The following is a 22,758-nucleotide window of genomic DNA, read 5'->3' as shown; positions in this document are numbered from 1 at the left end:
GTGGTGTCACACATGCACACGTGCAACAGGAACTTACCGTATCAGCTCCCTCTAAGATTTCTGCTCAATTGCAAGCTATTGACAGCATTATTAGCGAATACGGATAACCCTAAATTACAGTCGAGTGGAATTAAAGATGCATTGATAATCGATTCTGTAGTTCGCGTCGGTAAATCCGTTGGTCCCAAAACGTAACTCGGTTTTGATTAATAGATCATAAAAAAGTGATTCAAGATGAATATAATTTTTTTCTCTATCAAACGCTATTCCATTTATATACATATATTTACTTTTATTAAATATGTTTCGCGCTGTTCTTTTACGGTAAAAAGACACATTATTTGCGTTTGGTAAAATATTATACATATTTGGCCAGGGAAAGTTTTAGTTCGAATAACGAATTATGAATGTCAAAGAAAATTTTTCTCGATTCCCACATAAGAAATAAATTTTCATTAGAATGCATTCTAATAGAATTTTATTCGAGAATCTTACGGAATTTTATTTTATTTTAACTTCCTGCAATACTTTAAATTTGTTTCCTTTATCCTTTATCTCTATTCTGTAAATATCGTATTTAATTTTTTACAAATTTAGCTAAAGAATCGCCAATCTGAATCAGACTGTAGTACACAATTACTTAAATGTTAAACGTTTTAATTATTGATTTCCGCAATAGTAGAACACAGATATATTTGACCTGGTCTAGATCTATGAAAAAATTATTTAAACAGTTTAGCGTGTCGGGGAGCAACAAACCTACGGGAGCAAGGTGTGTCTCAAATTAGATCACATCGAAATGGATTGAGAAACGCGCGGAACGTTACACGTAGATTAACGTGTAAACTGAAACTCCCGTAACATCGATGTTCCGTAGAGGTGTTGTTTTACTTTGCATATCGTGCAAACGTACACTTCAAACAGATTGTTTTAAAAATACATCAAATTTATTTTCCGATTTTTCGATTCGTGACAATTTAATATTATACTCTCGCGATGAATTTTAATTAGTGTTTTCGAATTACACGGTGTAAGTAGCTTTTAAAATATTGTTTGCTTTGTTCGAGTTGATCCCTGTTCCGTCTCTACGATGAGTCCCATTTTATTTTTTCAATCACTCGTTTCATTACAAATGATTAAACATTCTTTTAAAATGTTAAAAATCAACGTGTTTTCCATTCGATAATTTCATTATACGAATACAACACTTGTGTTTGATAAATGTTACACGTGACGTGAAATGTTACAACTTCCGTTTGTACCTTGACACCGAGGAAAGTCATTCTTCTTCACTCTTGTAGGCAAGCTAAATTCTTGACACCTTTGAGAATAGTTGTTCTCAAGCTCAGGTGTCGTGTACTAATAGGTATTGTCCTCCGCTAATAGATTTTAGAAATATCTCGCGACATGCTTCATCTCAGCGTGATCGCAATTTTAACTTCGTTTCTTACAAATTTTCGATTCCACGGATCTAAGTCACGAGGTGACGCTAAGTTTTGGGATACTGTTACTTTCAAGATCGAGTTTATCCCGGACGGGTTTGATTAAGTCGTGAAACAAGCACGAACCGAGTTGGCAGGTTTTAATTGAGTCGATCGATTAGTCGATGAGTACAAGAGCCTCTGAGGATAGGATGGGAGGCAAGGAGAGTCTTTGACGGTTTCGTAATATGATCAGAATTCCAAGAACTACTATTTCAAGTATTTCTAGCATTAAATGTCTCGTCTGGTATTTAAATTTTTCACGGTTCGATTATTAGAATCAGCCCTATCCGGCTATTAAATTGATTTCTACGAAAGAAGAATAGCTAGGTTCGTAGGTGACGCTTTCGTATTCGATTTTACTTCATTACACATCCGCGGTGTCTATTACCATGATTATACGAATCAATGGAGACACCGTATACATTATTCATTTCAATTACGGGAACTTCTTCCGCTGTTAAATATTAATACGATTCTGTTTTACATTCTTTATTTCAGCATCCAGCATTTGCTAGAATCCACGTGAATATTTAGGTCATTGTCATATTTATTCTCACAGTTCGTCTCATTAAACTTTGCTTATTAGATTTTATAATAGAATTCTTCGGCGGAAAGGAATATTTACCGAAACGAATTACGATCTATCGTGTAAGGCGTCCATCTTGTTGTTAACTAATGTTCAATTTTATAACATTGAGGCACGTCGAATTGAGGTACCGTCTCGAACTTGGAAATTTAGAATTTTAATTTTGTTAGAAACTGTGTTATTTAGTTGGTTAGAATTTATCTCGTTTTTGAAAATGAGCGTTTATTGGGAAGAAAATCGTTATGTGCACAATACTATGCAAGTGACATTAGCTTTTGACAAATTTGATCGCTTCCTGTAAATATTTACAAGAGTCAATAAGAATTGCAAACACGTCGGCTATTGTATTTGAATCTATTTATACACATTTTTTATTTAAACTTGAACAATTCCAATAGATTTTCTTGATTGCAATATATAAGAATTTTTCAAATATTTGTCTTGTTTGTCTACAGAGCGAAATATATAGCCCATTGCAGCGAATGAACAGTTTTACGATCAAATATATCTCAAGATCATTTAGAAAATGCTTTTACGTACTTTTTACTATACAGCTCAAAATCTAGAAATTTGACGATATATTAAAGAAATTGTATAGAATAAATGATTTTACCATTAAATCACCATGTATCGCCAAATATGTTTATGACATTTATTCCATTGCAACACGTAGATCTATAAAGTTAATATTATAGGTGTAACTATTCACGGTTTACAAATTCAAATATTCATTTACAATTCAAGAATATCACTAATCCGACAAAATTTCATCGCTTCGTTTAAATGTTTCTTAAATTTAGGCGCTTTATGAATTTACAACCTGTAAGGACAGTTGTAAAGACCATGTGGAATTGTTACGTGGATCGCTAGGAAAAAGAGTATCTTTAATTCGGAGAATTTCCGTTAATTGAGAGTGATCACTTTACTCTAAATTGAATGCATATATTTAATCGATCACTTTAACGCAAATTACTGTCATGCCATAAGTTCTGTTACAAGTATTGGGCTATTGTAACGTGAACCAAGAAATATTATAACCGGTAACAATTTCTTCGGAAGCTACTTTCATCAGGCTATTCGAGCTATAGAAATGTGTTTGATAAGTTTCGCAGGCTATATTCTCCAACATTTATTACAGTAATCGTTCATAAATGAATTAAAATCTGGCTTATCGCAAAGCTAATGACGGTTTTGCGATGAGTGTCTTTTCACACGACGTGTCTTCATTTTGGTGAGACAAGCTTTAAAACCGGGACGGAAGTGTATCCCGGAGTATGAGACTCTTAAAGGTAAAGGTGAGTTTTACAACACGACTTTGTTCCACGTTACAAAGGTAAAGTGACTCGCGAGAGACTAAGGTACCGTGTCCCAGGGTTAATTTCAATCTTCGGTTGAAGTGTAGTAAGACCAGATTCGAATCTGCTCGATTGCAAACTGTGGTCAAAAGTTGGATAATATAGGCTGCAAACTTATTGTAGAAATTTAAATAGTCCGATGGTCCTGATAAAAGCAGCTTCTGAAATAACTTTAAAGACCATATCTGCTCTGCGATAACCAATTAGCCGCACCGTTTGTAAACTTGCGTCTCTGCAAAAGATTGCCATTTAAAATAATACCGTTATTTGTTTTTTGTTATTAACTGTGCAAATAAATTCTTGGAAATGGTAATGTCCCTTATCGTTTTTTACAATAGCCCGATAAACTTATAACAAAACTACAACTACTTTAGCTATTCACGCGCACCAGATTCTTTTTTACCAATATTTTTTCTTGTGAACATTATTACGGTGCAGTTGTACCACCTAATCAATCGTAGAAAATTATGTCGACGTGTGACGAGAAGAAGCACGAGATCGCTTTCCTATCTGCAACCGCACAATATCTCCACTGGTTTCTGAGATATCGATTTGTAATAGGTTACGAGGACTGTGTGATATTATTACAGTGTTGTGCAGTAGATTAAGTGGTACTCCGAGGTATGGATTTGACAAAGGTTGTCTTGTACTGCATTATTCTATCGGGTGGAGTTTTCTGTTCGTATCCTTAGGCAATGTATATATCGCGTTTATTACGCGTTCTTGCACAAAGGTCCACGAGAAAATATCTAATCGCGTTGGATGAAAGAATCCAAGTGTTCAAGGAATTGCTTATTTTCCCACTTGCAAGTAGCAGGACATTTTTTAGAACATTTATTGCAAAAAGAAAAAAGAAACACGAAATTTAAACCGAAGTACGCTATTCTATAGGAAAGGAATTAGTTTAGGATTTTCTTAGCCACAGGTGTTGCGTCGTTTAGATTTCTGTTTAGTTTTAGAGAAGCGCGAGCATGTGCATGTGTTTGTGTTTGCAAGGGATACGTGAGAGAGGAAGTATTTAGAAAAGAGTGCAATTTTAGCGAGTCCTGAGTGAGCTACGAAAGAGTGAGTTTTCTAAAATCTGAATTTTATTATACGTATTTATAGTCTCAACAACAACTAATTTTCAGTATTATAGGTTATTGGCGATTTATTGTAGTTTTATAGGTCGTAAACAACTTGCCTTACTTTTATAGGTTATTAGCGATTTGTCTTGATTTTACAGGTTACGAGTGACTTGTCGCTTCACCATTATCCTCGATACTTATCGAAGCAGAAAGAAATTATATTTTTTTAAACAAGTATTTAGTCTTAGTTCTTCTCAGAGCTTATTAAATATTCTTAAGAGATTCAATTACCTTTTTATTAATTTTCGGTGGAGTTAGTAGTTTCTTTGTCTTCGTGTTTGGTTCAAAAATCGATTTCTGTTTTTCATATTTCTTCCATTCAATGAATACACGATCGACTACGAGTCGGCTTCCGCGTACTACACAATTAGGCGGTGAACTTCTTTTTCACGAATATCGTTATTATATATTATGTATCGTTTTGGTTCATCCATTTCTGTTACGATGTTATTAATAAATATTGTTACGTTTTCAAAGTATTGAAAGATTTCGTCCCATTCCTCGTATTTTCTATGTTCCACGTTTTGAATACATTCCGTGTGATTTCCATCAGTGTTGCAGATGAAATTCGACGTCGAACAAGGAATCTTTTCGAAAGAACTGATTCTAAAAATTTCCTCTTTTTTTTCAGAAATTACCACAGTATTGGATAACCGTGCGTTGCCCTCGCATTTACCCTTGAATTAAAGTTCAAGCCGCGGTCGGAGATAAAAACTGTCTGCGTCCACTTATCCAGGAAGCTATAATGTTAGCTTTCATTGGATAGCTTGTGCCCGGGAATTTTTACAGGGCCGTAAAACGATCGTTCTCCCTTATGAGAAACCATTTATGCCGTCGCATTAACTCGCGTTCAGAGGAGAGATTAAATGACTCGAGGTTAATCTTGACGAAAGCAATTTCCCTGGCTTGTCGAGCAAGCGTTGTTCATGGAGAACCCTTTTCCTTGTCAAACAAAGATTTGGACGAGTCGTTACGCGACTCATAACCCAGACATATTGATTAAACCGCATATATCGCGGTCCATTTCCTTCCCTCGGTTAACTAGAGCAGCCGACGGGTCAGTAGAACGAATCCTTTCCACTGAATATTTCCGGTATGGTCGCGTGTATATGTACGTGTATGCAGTGGCCGAATATCCGGCCATACGCTCTGAATTTATTTTACTTCGCTATTCTGAACTTTACGATCGACACCGTAGATACGGAGAATGCTCCGAAAATACCTGCTTCGCGTTTCATAGGCAATGTATTGTGTCGTGTATGTTGTAATTACGTCGAATTTCATTTTAAATATTTCCTCTGTAAGTGTCGCGTTTAAATCATTGGCCAGAAGGGAAGGCCAACAATTTATGTTCTCGGGGCATATGGATATCAGAACAAATGGTCATGCGGAACAATTAGAAAATCGTAACAGTTTCTTTCCCTTTTTCGACGTTTCGACCTCTCATACAGATTCTTTTCGGGATAATTCGTTCTTTCACTTGCACAGAAATTATAAGTACACAAGAAATGTAAAATGTTTAATAAATATTTTGATCTTGTTTCGTTCCTTCGTATCTAATAAAAATCACAAGTCGATGTTCATCCAAGCACGTGGTTCATTTTTGTAACCACGAACGTTCGGATCTGTTAGTTTTAAATTTTCTTTGGTAAAAGAATTGTTGTTCTAGGATATCACGATATAAGACTTTTTTTGACATTGTGGAATGTAACGTAACGTGAAAATTAACACATCGAAACGTTCATGAATAAAAAAAACTGGACCACATGCGTGAATAGACACTATCTTGTCATTTGTGATTTTTACAAAGCAACAATGTCAACGATTATTTAACGTTTAATGTTATTTCTAATTTTTTGGCGTATTTACATCATTATGTAAGTGTATTATTTTAAAATTCGTTGCTATTTTTAAATCGTTTCTTGCTTAAAGAGCTTGTCAGTCTACAGAAAAGATAATGATCGATCGAAGCAAAGTCAGGATTATAGTTCAAATCATAGAATTATAATTTCATTCGTAACGATAACGTAAAAATCACCACTACTTTAAATTTTTGGCAACTCGTTTTAGAAATAAACGAATCGATCGATGTAACTATAATTAAATATAAGGTGTATATTTGTAATCGGTGTAAAGAGAGTTTTCTAGAAGTGCATTAAATACACTAGACTCTATTACGTTATATGGTTTAAAACTAACAAGAACAACGTAATTAAAATATGCAATATTTTCCGAGACGCCTTTGTGAAAGGCGGTTTTGGAGAAGAAACACTGAAGCAGTAGGCATCTACTGTAATAGACCATGTAGGTCTTTGAACAATAGGGTTTAATTCATAAACATAAATATATAAGGAAGTTGTGTTGGGTCGATGCCACTACCGATGACACATCAAGCCTGAGGGATTAAGGGTTGGTTTGGAGTATGTGAAACTGAATACGTGTTGATGAATACTGAACGATACTATTTTCGTCGACCAGATTGTGACATCTTATACCTATAGAAATAAATCTAAAAGAAAAGTTTTACTGTGCCCAACTAAACACGATGAAACTATTTTCGAAGATAGCTGTTTTCGATCGGTGTCATAAATCTGATGGACTCGCCGAAATTCTTAACGATGTCGAGTGGTTAGTTACGTTAAAAAACGGTGAATACGTGTCTCTTAAACAGTTCGTTGTGATCTGTAATTTGGAGTTCGAGTAATTAAGAATTTAGGAAACCATACAAGAAGTTTTTAGTGGCATTCTTGCGCCTTTACCTTTGCCTGTCTGTAATCCTCCAAGATCGTTTTAAAACAGAAAAGTTACCGTGTCCCGTTTAACATTAACTTAGTTTTTAAGATTGAAAATCGTTGAACTTTGGAAGTAAAGGAACTTATACTTTGAATTGGTTCTTCCACGCATTATACACGAACTTCGTGCTGGACTTTGCATTTCGCACTTTGCGAACTTTGAATCTGAATCTATACATTTGCATAGAGAGGTTAATATTGTACTTTGTACTCGATCGACTTTACGATACCAAAGCATTGTCGAACTGTCATTCTCAAATCGGTTAACGAACATTCTGCTTCGTAGATAAACTCAGTTGTGATTCAATTAATATAATATAATATATAATGAAACAGAGGTATCGCGAGTTCAATTATTATAAGAGATACTGTAATAATCAACTGCTAGAAAAGTTACGTAATACGGTGCACTGAGAATATTTAGAGTTGCGATGCACGTATACAGGTGAGTGAAATGGTTACGATAATATTGGAAAACGTCGGATATATTATATTTTTATTTAGAAAGACAGTTTCCTGGATATACGTACATTTTTATCGAAATCAGATATGCGTATATTTTGTATTCACTTATAAGTATAGCGCAAGAAGATAAATTCAACGGCCTACAGTATTATGCAGTTCCGATATTTCTACCCGAAGATATTAAAACACTCGTCTCTGAGTTAGTTTGGTGTTAAAGTTTCGAAATCAACGAGTCTTACATAGTTCTGTTTCATAGAAAAGCAGAAATTTATTTATATTCCAGTATTATTTTATTATAGTAGCACTAACGAATAAGTAATTGTGTATTCAGTGTTGTTCTATTTAGAATTTAATACAATTAAACGATTTAGAAATACACACACGCGCGCACCTATATTTGTAACATGTATATTTGCTTTAAAATCAAAGTGAAATAGATTATTTTTATAATTTTAGAAAGTTGTATCTAATATAAACACTTATTATTAAAATTGAGAAAGTGTTAAGGAGCAATAAATGAAAATCGTTCGAAACGACTATCTATTCAAAGTTAGTTACTTGATGATTTTCATAATTTACTAGTTTCGAATATTAAATACGTGTCAGAATTTTTAAACTTACAAGATTATTTTAACTAGATGGCAATATATAATTTATTCTATCTTTAGACCCGGGTTTTCAAATATCTATAAATTATATAGTATCAATTTTTCGTAATTTAATTTACTTAAATTTTTCTTGATAAAGTTATCAGTATTCTCAATCAAATACTTTGAAAGATAAATGAACTTTTTCAACAAAAAAGTTTCCGATAATATAGTCTTAAATCTACTGTCGATGCCATCGCAACACGATTACGTTTCATTAGGAAGAGTTTGGTATCTTTATTTGCAAACGTGTAGCGATTGTTCAGGAATCACGAAGTAGAAAAAACTATTAGCTTTTCCTGACTAATAAATTCGGACAAGATAACCTCGGAAATAGCGGCGTTTCATTTGTCTTGGATAAGCACGAAAGCATTATTGAAAGAAAGGTTATTCTTTGAATAGTGAAAAGTACGCATTACATGGCTGCAACAAGTAGTAACAGTTGATATTTGGGTAGACGCCAAGTTCCTGAAACAAAATATAGGAGAAAGTGTTGTCAAGTATCTGATGTACATTCATGCTTTAAAAGAAGCTTAGTTTTTTATCCATTTAGTTATTAGCTGAAAATTATGTAAAGATTGTTACAAGATAATTAACAATTTTTTGCGAAAATCGTATTATTGGAATTTGACTATTAAGTTTCTTGACTTGAATATTTCTATCATAAATGTACACATTTTTCTTATTCGATATATTTGCCTTAAAAAAAAAAATATATATATATATATACATATATGCAATTAAAGTGAGAGACTTAATACTACGGGGGTCTTTATTTCTTAAAATTGTCTTGTTTTGTATATGATCGACCTAGAATTCCAATAATTCACGAATAATGTTTTCAGTTATAAATAAACAAATACATGCGAATGAAGTGATTAATTGCAACAAGGGAGACTTTAGTTAATCTATATTTTACGTCCATTGGAGTGGTCTTTACGTAAAGACGTGTTATCGACGCATTGAAGTGACATAAGTGAAGTTATTCGTTATTCAAGTCGAGAAAAAATATTGGAAATATTCGAAATATTCGAAATATTCGAAATATTCAATTTCGAAAATATGCGCTTGGCGATCAACGGGACCACCCACGGTTCGATATTATTCCGAGAACGTAATGGGCATATTCGATACTCTCGCTCGAGCAATTTTATATCGGAGGGTGAAGAAATGGGCTACCCATCGAGACCTACAGTTTCGAATACATCGACGAAGAACTTCGCTCGTCGCCTTTGTAACATCTGCACCGCCTACAAATGCTCGCGGTAATTCAGTCTCTCGTCTGTAAAGCCATATTTTCTGAGAATTCGTCAGAATATTCGATGGTTCCTTTAGAGGATAGCTAGGGGTGAAAGCGAAACGAGGGCTCAGAATTTTCTCCTCGGCATAGTTGCTCCCTTCGCGAAGAAACTTTTCGCCATATCGGTTGAAATTTCGACGGTAAGCGACGAGACCTTAGATGGGATGCTGCGAATCAATACTTGGCGGAATAAAAACTTCACGGTCAAAGTTTAACTCGAATCAACTTCAAATAAAATTAATAACCACTCGTTGTTCTTTCATTACTTTTAAAGAATTATCTTCAGTTTTTAATACCCCTACTATAGTATTTCCCTCGAAGTCTCCGATGAATTTTTCGTGACGGTATACATTTGTATTCCTTCGGGTTACAGTGACACGGTGTGCTAATAGTAGCAAATACAAATTCAAAGAGTATGTTTCAAAGAACTATATTACACGTAAGTTTCAGTAAAATCGGCGATTTACTCTTAAGTGATCTCCTTTGTAAGAGTATAATTAACAGAGCCCATAAATGTAATTTCGCTAATGGAAGTCATTTTGAATATGATATATAGCTTTATCGATATGCGTATTAGTAAGTACAATATTACGAGATGTAAAATCTATTTCTTTTATTTCTCACCTTGTACAATCTTTACATGATGTAACAAAATGTGTAGCATTCTATTTGAAAAATTAAAGTACAAAAAGTTCAAATTTCTCGTATAAATTACAACTTATAAAGATATTGCAGAACAATGAAAGAGGACTGAATTATTTTGAAATAAAAGGATTGTATTTTTATAATACTACAAAAGGCTGATAATGGTCCAGTTAGTCATCTGTGAGACTGTTTCTATGTTTGTTTGTTTCTTTTCTTTTTTTTAGTATTTTCATAATTAAAAATGACGATTCGTACAGAGACATCGGCACAAACTACACAAACAAATACTATCAGAAGAATAACTTTACAGTAAACATAAGAACAACATAAACCAGAATCAGGAATGTATCTTTAGAAATAGGAAGATGAATATTGCTTCTATGAGAAGATATAGTTTTCATAACATCTCTAAAAGTAAGGTCACTTTTAGGAGTTATTGGTTCCATTTTTGAGCATGTAGCACTTTTATGAAAATGTTGTTCGATGCAGCTGGATATATTTCTCAATATTAAAGTCTATGAAAGGAAATCGAGTGAATCGAGCAATAAACTCAATTTTGCTTGTTGCCACTTTAATTTATCTCGGGTAACTAAACTCATTGAAGGGAGCAACTGGTTGGCGATCACTGTACCGAATCATGACATTTCGAACAGGTAATAGGAGGCATACGTTATTTATTATGCGTAAAGAAAAGGATAATTAGTCGTTGAATTCTCAGTATATTGTCAGTTGTAATGCATGTAACCTGCATCTACAACATGTTATATTAGGTTTCTTAACAATTTATTGCTTAAAATATATATCACACAATAAATACAGTTTACTTAATTATTGTATAGTCAGATTTTTATATTACACTTTGTGAAAGAACTGTCGATAATGTTTAATTGTTTAACGTTGGGCTCATTTAAGAACTACCTAATGCAGTACGGATTATTAATTTTATTATTGAAATTGTATGGACAGAATCAACTGCTCTGTTGTTTTTACTACTGTCCCCAGATGAAGTTAAAGACGCACCTTTTGTTATTGAATTGTATTTTGAATGTTTCTCACAATAGCATCAGCTTCCTTATTATGTCGTAAATTTCGTTTAAACAGATTACACAGAGTTACTAGAAGCTTGTCCCGTTCTTCTAAGAATATTCTTCTCCCCCACAAATATTTCTCTTCCAATTTCTATTTATTTCTCTTGAAATTTTCGAAGCGACCGATTAATCATTCATAAGATCTGGATACGTACAAAAATAAAACGAATCGGTTAATTATATAATAGTTGTTGAAAAAGTTTTGTCATTCGATAAGAAATGGAGCTGCCAAGTTCGTCGTTTTATTTTTCTAAAGATGGTACTACCGTTTGGTGAGCATGTGCGAAGTTTCATGTAGATTTGTCGACTCATTCGTATATTTACAATTGTTCAAAGTTGAAGTCTCATAGTATCTTTTTACAATGGAAAAAACGACAAAACTTATTGAACAACTTAGTATAGTTCTTGTTAGAATTAAAAAAGGTTTAAGTTTAAGAAATACATTTAGATTGATTTAGAACAGGATCTTAGCGTGTTTAGAATAAATAGCTGAAAGAATTGGATCAGACGGATTTTCAAAAAGAGACGGTTCTTACGTAATAACGTATAAATAATTAAGAGAGATCTAAGGTAATTTATATAGGAAAATATTTGTTTCATATTAGGCAATTAGTAAGCAATGTTTGTGTTGGATTATGTATCCTCTTAAATTCTGGTTAGTTAAGACTCTGCATTGTACAATGATTATCTAATGATAATTTTGAAAGCTTTTTATTTAAATAATTTTTATTAATACAATTTCACCGATACCTATATTTGAATTTCCCGAGTCGTAAATTTAGAGGCAAGAAAATTAAGTGTACTGCTTTCTAATGTAAAGTATTCGTAATATTAATTCAAAGAAAGTGTAGCTTCCACAGTTTTGTAGAAAAATGTGTGCGTGTGTTTGTTCGAGTCTAATACGATGCTCAGTTGAGTTTCAATTGTATAGCGTAGAATTTGAGGAAATCAATCTTCGATTTTGGAAAAGAATGAATACTCGAAATCGCAATTTCTTTCGTTCTTTTGTTTATAACGATAAATCAACATTTCGAGACATCTCTGCCATTTTCTTGCACAAGGTTCAAAGTAAATAAAATTTACCCGTTAATATTAACAATTAAAGAAACTAAAGACGAAATTGCTTCGCACTAGACGCGCGAAATTCCGTTCTAAAAAGTCCGATCCTGAAGAGAAAGGAAATAAAAGACGAAGACAAGACTCGGCGTCTTTTGAACGAAGAAAGAAGCTGAATAAAGGAGAAAATGGAGGCGGTGTGGAATTTCAGGCATGACGCTCATAATGGTCTACCACATATTAGTTTATCTCGTAATGATCCCGACGAAGCGGGCCGCACTCCTTAGTAATTCCTTCCTTCGATGCTGCGTGCCCGAAGGAATTCGTCCTCGGTGACCTCGAGAAAGAAGCAAGATGTCGTTTGAAATTAATTATCGAGATCAATAAAAGCCGCAGCGAATGGTGCAATGTGTTAAGGTCACGAAGCGGTCTCTTCTTGTTGGTAAACTGGGTTATTGCGCAAACAGGTGCCGCCTAAACTAATCGAATACCCCGAATATTGGATAACAGAATTTACGTTATAGTGTTTCTCGTAATAAATAACGAAGTAACAAACGAGCAATGATAGTAATGTTAATAATACAACTGCGTCGTTATCGAGTCTAGTTGCTTGCTTAATTAATCGAAGCTGGAGTGTACGAATATATCAACATATTGTTTCCATCTTATAATATATCCGTCTCTTGTAATATTTTACATTAAACGATATTGAATCTTCAACTATTAACGTACTTGTTCCTACAAGAATATACATGTTGCAGATCATATTAAAAAATAATTTACAAACTAAATCGATAATTTTTAATAGAACATTTTTATTAATATAGTTCTTTTGGCCACACCGAACTTACAAATTCATACTTCGTTTAAAAAACAAATTCTTTAATTTGCGACAAATACAGTAGACAAATTACACCGATTGGCGTCAACGCTAGGAGAAAATTTAAATTATAGTTGCACAATTCATCGGACAATATTGTTCTTTAGAGACATTTCGCTTTCCAATAATATTTGTTTCATATTAGGCACCTCCGCTTAAAATATTAAACCGTCGTCGCTGGTAATAATTTTTGCGATGATAAACGTACACAAAATGGCAAAACATAGTCTTTAACTGGTTCAGTGTCACTTATTTGTCAAAGTAAAGCTTTCATACACCGGACAATTATATTCTTCTGCTCTATAACAAAGAAAAACAAGAGAAATAATTATTAATTTAGCAAGACTGCTACTTTTCTGTAATTGAATATTTCTATCTTACTTTGTGATTAGTTTTTAACGTTCTATCGAAAACCCGAGACTCGAGATGGCATGGAACGTGTGAAATTGTTGAACCGTAGGAAGTAAGAATCGATGCGTTCGTGAATTTATGAAAAAGACACAGAAAATCAGATATGATGTTTTTAATAACGAGTCTTTTAAAAATGTCGTCTTCGTTTCAGATAATATCTCCGTACAATTTCCCAAGGAGTACCTTTGGATGCCACACGGAAAGAAACAACTCGATGTACATGGGAATGCATTTCTGGCAAAAAGTTGAGCCAAGTGGCTCCGCGTTGTACCGATTCGTTCTGGAACATCACGATTTTCGGTGCACTGAGAATATTGTCGTGATCTTATTGTGAAGCGGGGACGAACACAGTCGACATCTGCCGTGAGAACGACTATATGCCGGTAACCACAGCCGGAAAACAGAACACCAAGGAAGGCGCAACAGGGAGTTAAGAGTATTTCCTCTGAAAGCTGTGCGGTATTCAACCTCCAAGATGTTGCCTGCAAACGTGGTCTCCTTCGTAAAAAAGGTAAACCGTATATTTCTACCATCGCAAATCACGTTCAAATCTTGTCCACCTTTTCGAATCTTATTGTCATTATTCGGATGTTGCAAATATTGAACGTTCGAACTTGTGTCGATCGATGAAAGTTAAGTTGACGACTAATTCAATTCTTAGTTATTATCGTGATATTAAATCAGCTACTTTTATCAACGTTTTAACATGTGCGTTTTGAGTTATCTTCAAAATAAACATAAAGGATCTTTGTAGAAGATAATACAAGTGCCAAGTATCTAATTTTACAGGAGGGAGACAAAATATTGCTGACTTTAGATTATTAACGAAATTTAATTAATTTTTGTCGTTATACGTCATCGAGATTGCGATAACCTAACAAACATGTTAGTGTCAATACGCGCGAGTTAACGCATTAATAAAAATGGCTTACTTAAGAACGATAGTCATTGATTATTTCTAATATCGACGAGCATACTCCTCAGTAATTAACAATATTTCTTTGTCAATGTTCGATAAAATCTCTGATAAATCATGTAATGAATAATGCAATGTACGGCATGATTAAATCTGCTCGTTATTTTCCATGTTAGAACGGAAAAGAAAATCTAGGTTCCATTTAACAAAATCGTTGACTTTGAAGTGTTCTTGACGTTTACACATGTCGATATTTCTTTGTAAAAGTTTAAAGTCTCTCGTGAAACCTTTATATCTCATAATTCCATCTTTTATTCAATGTAGTTTCCGAGACAAATCCATTTATACGTTAAAATAGGTCATCCTACATACGCATATTACTGGTGATAAGTTTAGAAGCATCTTTGTAATTGGTGAACCGAAAATCCATCGCTTTATGAAAAATTAGAAATTCATGTACCAACTTCCTTTTAAAACTAGAAACTCGTTTTTTCATTTCATAAGAAAAACATTTCGCTATTTTCACAATTTAGAATAAATTACTTCTTCTTTCATCGCACCACTTTACTTTTGTCGAAGGAATTATTTTCAGGTTTCACGACAGTCTGTTAAATTATAAGCAATTTTGATAAGAGTGTCTATAATTTTATGTTTTTTCTTTTAATATTTGTAACTGTTTCATACCATTTTATGACATAAGATAAACTTTAACTGTTATAACGTAGGATATCTTACCCGCGTAGTATTATTGTTAGTGGAAACAAGCTCGGCTACGAGGGATTAAAAATAATTGAATCAATCCAAGTTCAACTTACCTCTTTAAAACGAAGGAAGTTGTAAGTTGCAACAAAATTGTTCGCTTTAAATGATAAAACTTATTTTGTGGAAAAACGACTTTTGTTAAATATTCCGCGATGATTTCATAGATGTTTGTTCTCGTGAAAGTTTGACACCCTTTATCTACTATGTATTTTTTTAAACGATACGCTGAGGTACATAAGTTTAAAAGAAGTTGTTCGTGAAGTTAAATGTAGGAGTTTTATATTAGGTGGACCGGAAAGTAATGTCGTTTCTGCGCATGTCACTATTTGATTGTCATTTGTCAGCTCATTGTGTACATTAAAGTCGTAGCAAAGACATTCTGAGGTTATAGTGACTTGTTTAGTTGTAAATAATTAAATTTAAAATTTTTCTTTACAATTTTGGGTGAAATGGCCAGCCAAATACCAGAAGAGGTACATATCCGGCATTGCATGCTTTTTGAGTTTCGCAAGGGTAGTAACGCAACAGTTGCTACCAAAAACATTTGCGATGTTTATCCAAATGCATTAGACGTTCGTAAATGCCAAAGGTGGTTTTCCAAGTTCAAATCCGGTAATTTTGATCTTTCCGACTCGTATCGATCAGGAAGACCAAAAACGTTAGACAATGACGTGTTAAGTGCGGAAGTGGAAGCAAATCCGTGTCAGACAATCGAGGAATTGTCAAACAGTCTTAACCAACCTTGGTCGACCATCCAAGAACATTTGCAGCAGATTGGGAAAGTAAGCAGAGCAGGTGTTTGGGTCCCGCATAATCTGTCCGAAGAGAACAAGGCTAACCGATCCACCACATGCAACTTATTGCTTCAACGGCACAATACAGAAGCGTTTTTTGATCGCTTGATCACCGGAGATGAAAAGTGGGTTCTTTATGATAATCGAAAACGCAAAAGGCAGTGGCTCTCTCCAAATGAATCGCCACAAAGTACTGCTAAGCCAGGTTTACACCCCAAAAAGGCCCTTTTGTGTGTTTGGTGGAGTATTCGCGGCGTTGTTCATTTTGAAGTGCTGAAACCTGGACAGACTGTGAATGCAGACCTTTACTGTGAACAATTAGATCGTGTAAATAAATCTTTAATTGAAAAGTGGCCAGCGATTGTCAACAGAAAAGGCGTTATTCTGCAAGACGATAATGCAAGACCGCACTGCGCAAGACGAACCTTGGCAAAAATTAATGAATTGGGGTGGGAGGTACTGCCTCACCCACCATACTCGCCCGATGTTGCACCATCGGATTTCCATTTATTCCGATCGCTTCAACACTTTCTAAGTGGCAAAAGATTTGCAAATTTGGATGATATTCAAAATGCCATCTCTGTATATTTTGCTCAAAAACCAATTGATTTTTATCGATCCGGCATTGAAAATTTGCACACTAGATGGCAAAAGGTTGTTGATAATGAGGGTGATTATATCATTGATTAAAAATAAAAACTCGTTAAAAATTTATGTATTTGAATTTAATGTCGGGAAACGACATTACTTTCCGGTCCCCCTAATACTTACAATTGGCTTCGTAGAATTTCACGCGTGAACGATATGTAACTGTAGACGAATGGTTTACATAATTTATATCGTGTATATTAGTATTATTCTTCATTCAGCAAGATATTTAAAGCATCTTCTGTAGGAACTACATTTTGTTGCATTTTCTTTCGAAAAGTAAGCAATATACCGATTAGGGCAAGTAACTGGAATCACTTCAATTACGTTATAAGTAATGATTTTAATGAAAACTTCAGATAAGAGTGGAATAGTCGCAAGGGAAACATAATTTGACGTGATTAATTTTATCGTAAGGACATATGAAAAGAACATAAGGTCAAATTAATTTTTTCAAAAGAAACAATTTTTTCGAATTCTTTTAGAATAGTTATATTTTTTATCATTTTTGCATAATGAATTCACAGTTATACGTAAAAAGCATTGACCTATTTGTACAAAAAAAAAATTATTAGTTCCTGAGATATTTTAACTTCGACTATGCAAAGTGACACGACTGGAACTATCGCGGTAACTTCGGAAGTAGTTACATCGATGAAAATTACTTCGGATGAAATCTGCATGGTTCGAAGGCGGACAGATAGTAAAGTATTCGATTTATTCCCATCACTTGTGTCTTTCTAAATTTTAAAGTCATTTTCAATTTTTTACACGGAAGTGATATTTTTGATCGTAACGACAGTGATACGTCTGCAGAACTAGTTTTGGATACGTTAATATATAGAACTTCTTTGAACATTATTTAATAACCAACGTGATACACATTACCGAATTTGTTTTACTATTATTTGTAGCTCTCGTTATGAAAAATTTTAAGTTCCGTTTAAAAATTGAAGATAATCTTGAAGTTTAGAAAAATATTATACAAGTGAAATAAATAAATCGAATACTTTACCTCTGCGCTCTCCTTCGCATCGTACAGATTTTATCTGAAGTAATTTTTACTTTTTTTTTACTTCTAGTCGAGCTAGATCGACTACCATAATAAAAATTATACGATTTTATTGAAAAAAATTACCTGCATCTTCGTATATCCTTTACGAATATGTATAGGTGCAAAAAATTAATCGCGTCAGATTATATCCTCGTAACAATACAATTATCTGAAACATTTTTCGTTAGAAACATTACTTATCGTGTAATCAAAATGATTCCAGTTACGTGTTTCATCCGGTATGGTGAAAATTGTTTAGACAGATTTTATGATAAATTGTAGAGGTTCCATAAAATAGAATGGTACTCATTCGTTAGTAAACCTGTAACGTCTATAGTACCATTTGGTCTTAGATGCCGATTATAGTCAATTTATAGCGTTTATTTTTAGCTTAAACTACGCGCGAAGGAATATCGCCGTATTTCTTTGTATTACTAGAATCTGACGTGAATGGAAAGTAACTGGCAATGAATTATATTCCTCTATCTGCCGGCTCTCTACCTTAGATATAGATTAAACGCTATTGTTTCAAGACGTTGTCAAGATCCCTGGATCGGGCTGAGAGGATTAAATTTCATCGCGTTGAAATATATCCCACGTGATATAGTCCCTTTTAAATATTGAATTTTTGTTACCTGTCGCATTAAATTTTCTTACCTGGTACAAGCTTCGGAATGAATTATTTTGAACTTGGCCCATCGCATGCCTGAGAAGAGTAAATATAATTGAATTAATTCGCGTTCTTAAAATTCATCTTCGTTTTGTGATTCCGTGGGTACGATGAAAAATATTCATTCTGGATTATGCAAGTAAACAGTTTGCACAGTAAGGGAAGAAGGCAGGCGATCGAATTAAAGGAAAAATTGAAATATTAATACGAACCCAGAGGTTGCGAAGGGTTTACTTAAATTCAGTTTGTATCAGTGGTTATAAAATAGAATTGCCTGTGTCTCGCGAGGATGTTGCAACTTTATAGTTACAAAATGGATAAAATTATCGTTCTTCTTTCTCTGGTAAATAATGTTGTCTAGTATAAGCGCGATATTATTATTTTTCATGGTACATCTGCTAGTTAGATACTTCGGTAAAGCTTGTTTAGCGAAGACTGTCAAGCGTGATTAATCGTTGAAGCAGTTTCTAAGTTGTGGAGGATTGAGATCAAATTTAAGCGCCGAGAAAAAAGTTTTAATAGTAGTCATTAGTTGAGAATACACCAATAAATACCTCTTTTTCAAAATTGATTTACCCACAGTGATTGTAGGATCTAGGGTTGGTTATAATTAATTTTTACAAGATACGAAGAAACTGGAAAGGAACTGGAAATAAAATGCGAACCTGCATAAGAAGGCTTGAATAGTCAAAGGAAATGAATACAATAATTAGGTTGCACCATTAGTGTAATTGTGATTTTTTTTAACCGTTGTGCCATGAAATTAATCAGTAGTAGGAAACATATTTCTACTGAATTCACTTTACAATTTCTTTTTTAATAGTTATACTTTGAAATGTAGATACGAATTAAATAAAGAAGTAAAAAATTGTACCGAATTATCCACGAAAACTAAACAGTACATACACGTGTACTGTATGTTTATTAATTTTGGTATCTAAAATAATACTATTACCCTCGCGTATAATTTGGGGTAAATCGGTAAAGAAGTTACCGAAACTAGACAATTTTGTTCAGCAATTAATTATCACATTTTGTATATAAAAGTATTAAGGTTGCGGACATCGTACAGTGCTTTACGGTGTATTTTGTATTTTATACTAAACAATTTCTTTTCTGCGCCAAGTATTCAAACGTTAAGTAGAAACCGTAAGTTTCGAAATAGTAGTCGAATTACATCTCGAGAAAAATGTCAGGTCATTATCGAATACAATGGACAATGACGCGATGCAATGAATGGACATACTGTTTTCAAGACGGAAATGTCTCGTAAAGTGTTCACTATTGTGTCCTTAATAACTTTTATATACAGAACGACGAGAAGAACGTTTAACGTAAAAGATATTCAAAGATAGCATTTGAAAGAGAAACTTTTATCGTTAAAGGGTAACCAGTTAAGCAAAAAATGTTTCAAGTAGATCATGTAGCCTGAACGGTAGATTAACAAAAATAATAGCAATATCTTTGATTGACTTTTTTCCGGTCCTGTGGATAACATTTGTATAGAATTGTAGAATTACATTTGCATTTTTAGAAATTTAACTAGTTTCTGTACTAAAGTTTTTTTACTACTGTTTCGCGTTGTCGGGAAATATCAGACTGAAAAGAATTTCATCTTCGTAGGTATATTTTCATTCAATTCAAGTATTTGATTCACCTTTCAAAAAGTTTTGGGCACTTTCGAACACAGAAATATTTCCCTTTCAATGGTTGATTTTCGATCGAAGCTTAAAAATCAATACGACTGTCTTTTGTTTTTTTTTTTCTACGAGAAAGTATTGTAATTTACATGGTCGCAGATAGAATTTGTTGCTCACTCGTCGAGATACTCGTTTTTTCTATCAATAATTTGTTCGCGTATTTTTCCTGCACACGAGTAGAGTAAACGCGTAAAAGTTTAGTCGATTCGAGCAGCAAACACAAAAACCGTTTCACAAATGAAATCGTTTATTTTTCGTCTCCGTAGTTTGCATTATTCGATTGTTCACGAATGAATTCGGTTCAATCCGATTCAATTGCGCTTCACTTTTTCTTTGCACCGATGTGAATTTGTGGTGTCATCTAGTACCGTGCAACGAGTATGCATTGCTTGCCCGAAGGCCACTGTAGAATATCGGCCGTTTAATATTCTCCGTGAATTTGCATACCCAGATTCCATCGCTCACTCAGATTAGGATAGCATTCCTCTTGGCCTCTTTGGAATCCTCCCAAAAGCCAAGCCTGCATTACACCGTGCTCACGGATCGAAGGACAGAACACTCACTATGTTTGCATGCATGTATCTCCAAGAGAGGCATCGAAAATCAGTGTATATGTGCCAGTGGAAGGCTTGGAGAAGGCTTAGAGAGAGGAAGATGGAGAGATTCGAAAGGAACAAGTGCAGAGAGAGAGAGAGAGAGAGAGAGAGAATTTGCATACCGATTACAAGATTGGCTCTTGACCTGTCTATCGTCCGAAGTTGTTTACTCGCAATGTCGCAAGGGTCAAGAAATCAGACTTCAGATCGCGTGGTTTTAAAAGGAGGAGGAACGTCTACGAATTTAAGATAATTATTAGGCAGTTCGATTAAATATCGAACCCAACTACCGAATATATCTGACTAATGGAAAGAGAATTGCTTGTAAATACAAGTCAGCGAGTTTGTTTCTTGTACCACGTTTTCGTTATTAGTATCGTGTGGAACGGACACGTTATAACTTTTTAGTGGTTCATTTGCGCTTAAAAAATCGAAAATATACGTAATTTTCGATGTTTAAAGTGTAAATCGACATTAAAGTAAACCGAAGTAGAAAAACGATACGAAAGATTTACAGAAATACAGGCATTTCGAAGAATGAGGCTAATATTGATTTATCAAAAAATGAATTTATGTAAAACTAGTTTCATTCTATACAGACAATGTAATAAAATTATTATAGATATCTCAAAAAGATGCACTCAAAGATGTAACAAATTGTGCTAAAAGTAACAAATTTTGAATTGGTAAGAGCCTAATGGTCTCTAATAATAGGTACGCGTATGTGCAATTGGTCATTTCATATGCAACTACTTAATATTTGTAGTAAATTCGTGTAGAGAATGTACAAAATTTAGAAAACCGCCGAGAAAGTCCTCATTGGCATTTTTTTACCACTATCTCGATTTGGAAATCTTCAAAATTGTCTTGGACGAAGAAATCAGTATCCTTTGCATCGGAATACGTTAAGCTTTGAAATTTAAAATTCTTCAAACTTTTAAACTGTTCAGACTTACGCTTTATAACTCTTAGAACTTCTACTTTGGACACGTATAGCATGTACGTATAGCACACGTTAGCGCAATAGCATTTTTGAACTCGTGTTGCACAACGGACTTTATAGTACATTTCGCACACATTGTACTAGTACTCGGGCTTACCAGGGAGCATCTTGAAGTATTATATAAATAATCGATGAAACTTCTGTCAAAAGTATTACAGCTCTCGCGAAAATATTTGATCCGATGGCTCAAGAAATAGTAGAGGTAGAAGGAAGGTAAAATACAAAAATTCGTTTTATTAAATTTATTTATTCTTTTAACGTCAGCATTGCACAAATATATATATCCGTGGTATTACGTATAAAGTAAAAATTCATTCACCGCAAGAGATGATACACGATGCAAAAAAAAAAATGCGTAAAGAGGCGAGTCGCATTAGGCGATTTTTGAATCTCGAATGTTTTGACATTTCTCTCCACGTAATTCTCAAATCATTCCTGCGAATAAATAATATCTTTTAATTTTTCAACGATTGGGCCCACGAAGTTCGCAGTGGCTAACGCAAAGAGATCGTAAAATTTCATATCACGTACGAATTTATTGAAGAGTTTTGTAACTGGAAATTTCATATTACGTGGGAACTTTTCGATGTTGTAATTAGAAATTTCAAATCGTGGGATAAATTACAATCGATCTCGTTCGTTTCGTGGCGCTAGGCACGCCTTTGACGGAAATTATACCGGAAGAGTTCAGCGAATTTTAGAAAATGGCGATATTCCTGGTCTCCGGTTCTCTTTAATAAACGTGTGCACGTAGCACGTGGTAAAAGGATCGTTTTGAA

The 22,758-nt window shown here is 34.0% G+C and overlaps 2 protein-coding genes across 8 annotated transcripts in view; one reads left to right on the top strand and one right to left on the bottom strand.

Moving 5' to 3' along the window:
- Fife (regulating synaptic membrane exocytosis protein fife) overlaps nt 1–22,758 on the top strand; it is a 217,170-nt gene that overhangs the window by 45,560 nt on the left and 148,852 nt on the right. For all 3 annotated transcript variants that reach the window (XM_076322347.1, XM_076322346.1, XM_076322348.1), the window contains exon 2: nt 13,988–14,347. In XM_076322347.1, coding sequence (XP_076178462.1) covers nt 14,312–14,347 — 36 coding nt within the window. In that variant the 5' untranslated portion in view covers nt 13,988–14,311. The remainder of the gene's footprint in view (nt 1–13,987; nt 14,348–22,758) is intronic.
- Nucleotides 13,354–20,951, bottom strand: LOC143152348 (uncharacterized). Of its 5 annotated transcripts, XM_076322362.1 has the most exons (5): nt 20,828–20,926; nt 18,668–18,716; nt 14,020–14,318; nt 13,807–13,828; nt 13,354–13,725 (listed from the first exon to the last, which is right to left on the bottom strand). In XM_076322362.1, exons 1-5 carry the CDS (start codon nt 20,836–20,838, stop codon nt 13,711–13,713), a joined length of 396 nt encoding a protein of 131 aa, XP_076178477.1. In that variant the 5' UTR covers nt 20,839–20,926; the 3' UTR covers nt 13,354–13,710. The 5 variants fall into 5 exon arrangements, 4 of the variants coding, with proteins under 4 accessions (XP_076178477.1, XP_076178475.1, XP_076178473.1 ...); XM_076322360.1 differs by having other exon boundaries at nt 13,807–14,318; nt 20,338–20,951; XM_076322358.1 differs by having other exon boundaries at nt 13,807–14,318.

Source organism: Ptiloglossa arizonensis, chromosome 10 (genome assembly GCF_051014685.1).
Source record: "Ptiloglossa arizonensis isolate GNS036 chromosome 10, iyPtiAriz1_principal, whole genome shotgun sequence".
In the NCBI taxonomy this organism is placed as follows: Eukaryota; Metazoa; Arthropoda; class Insecta; order Hymenoptera; family Colletidae; genus Ptiloglossa; species Ptiloglossa arizonensis.
This window is presented reverse-complemented; position numbering and strand designations above follow the sequence as displayed.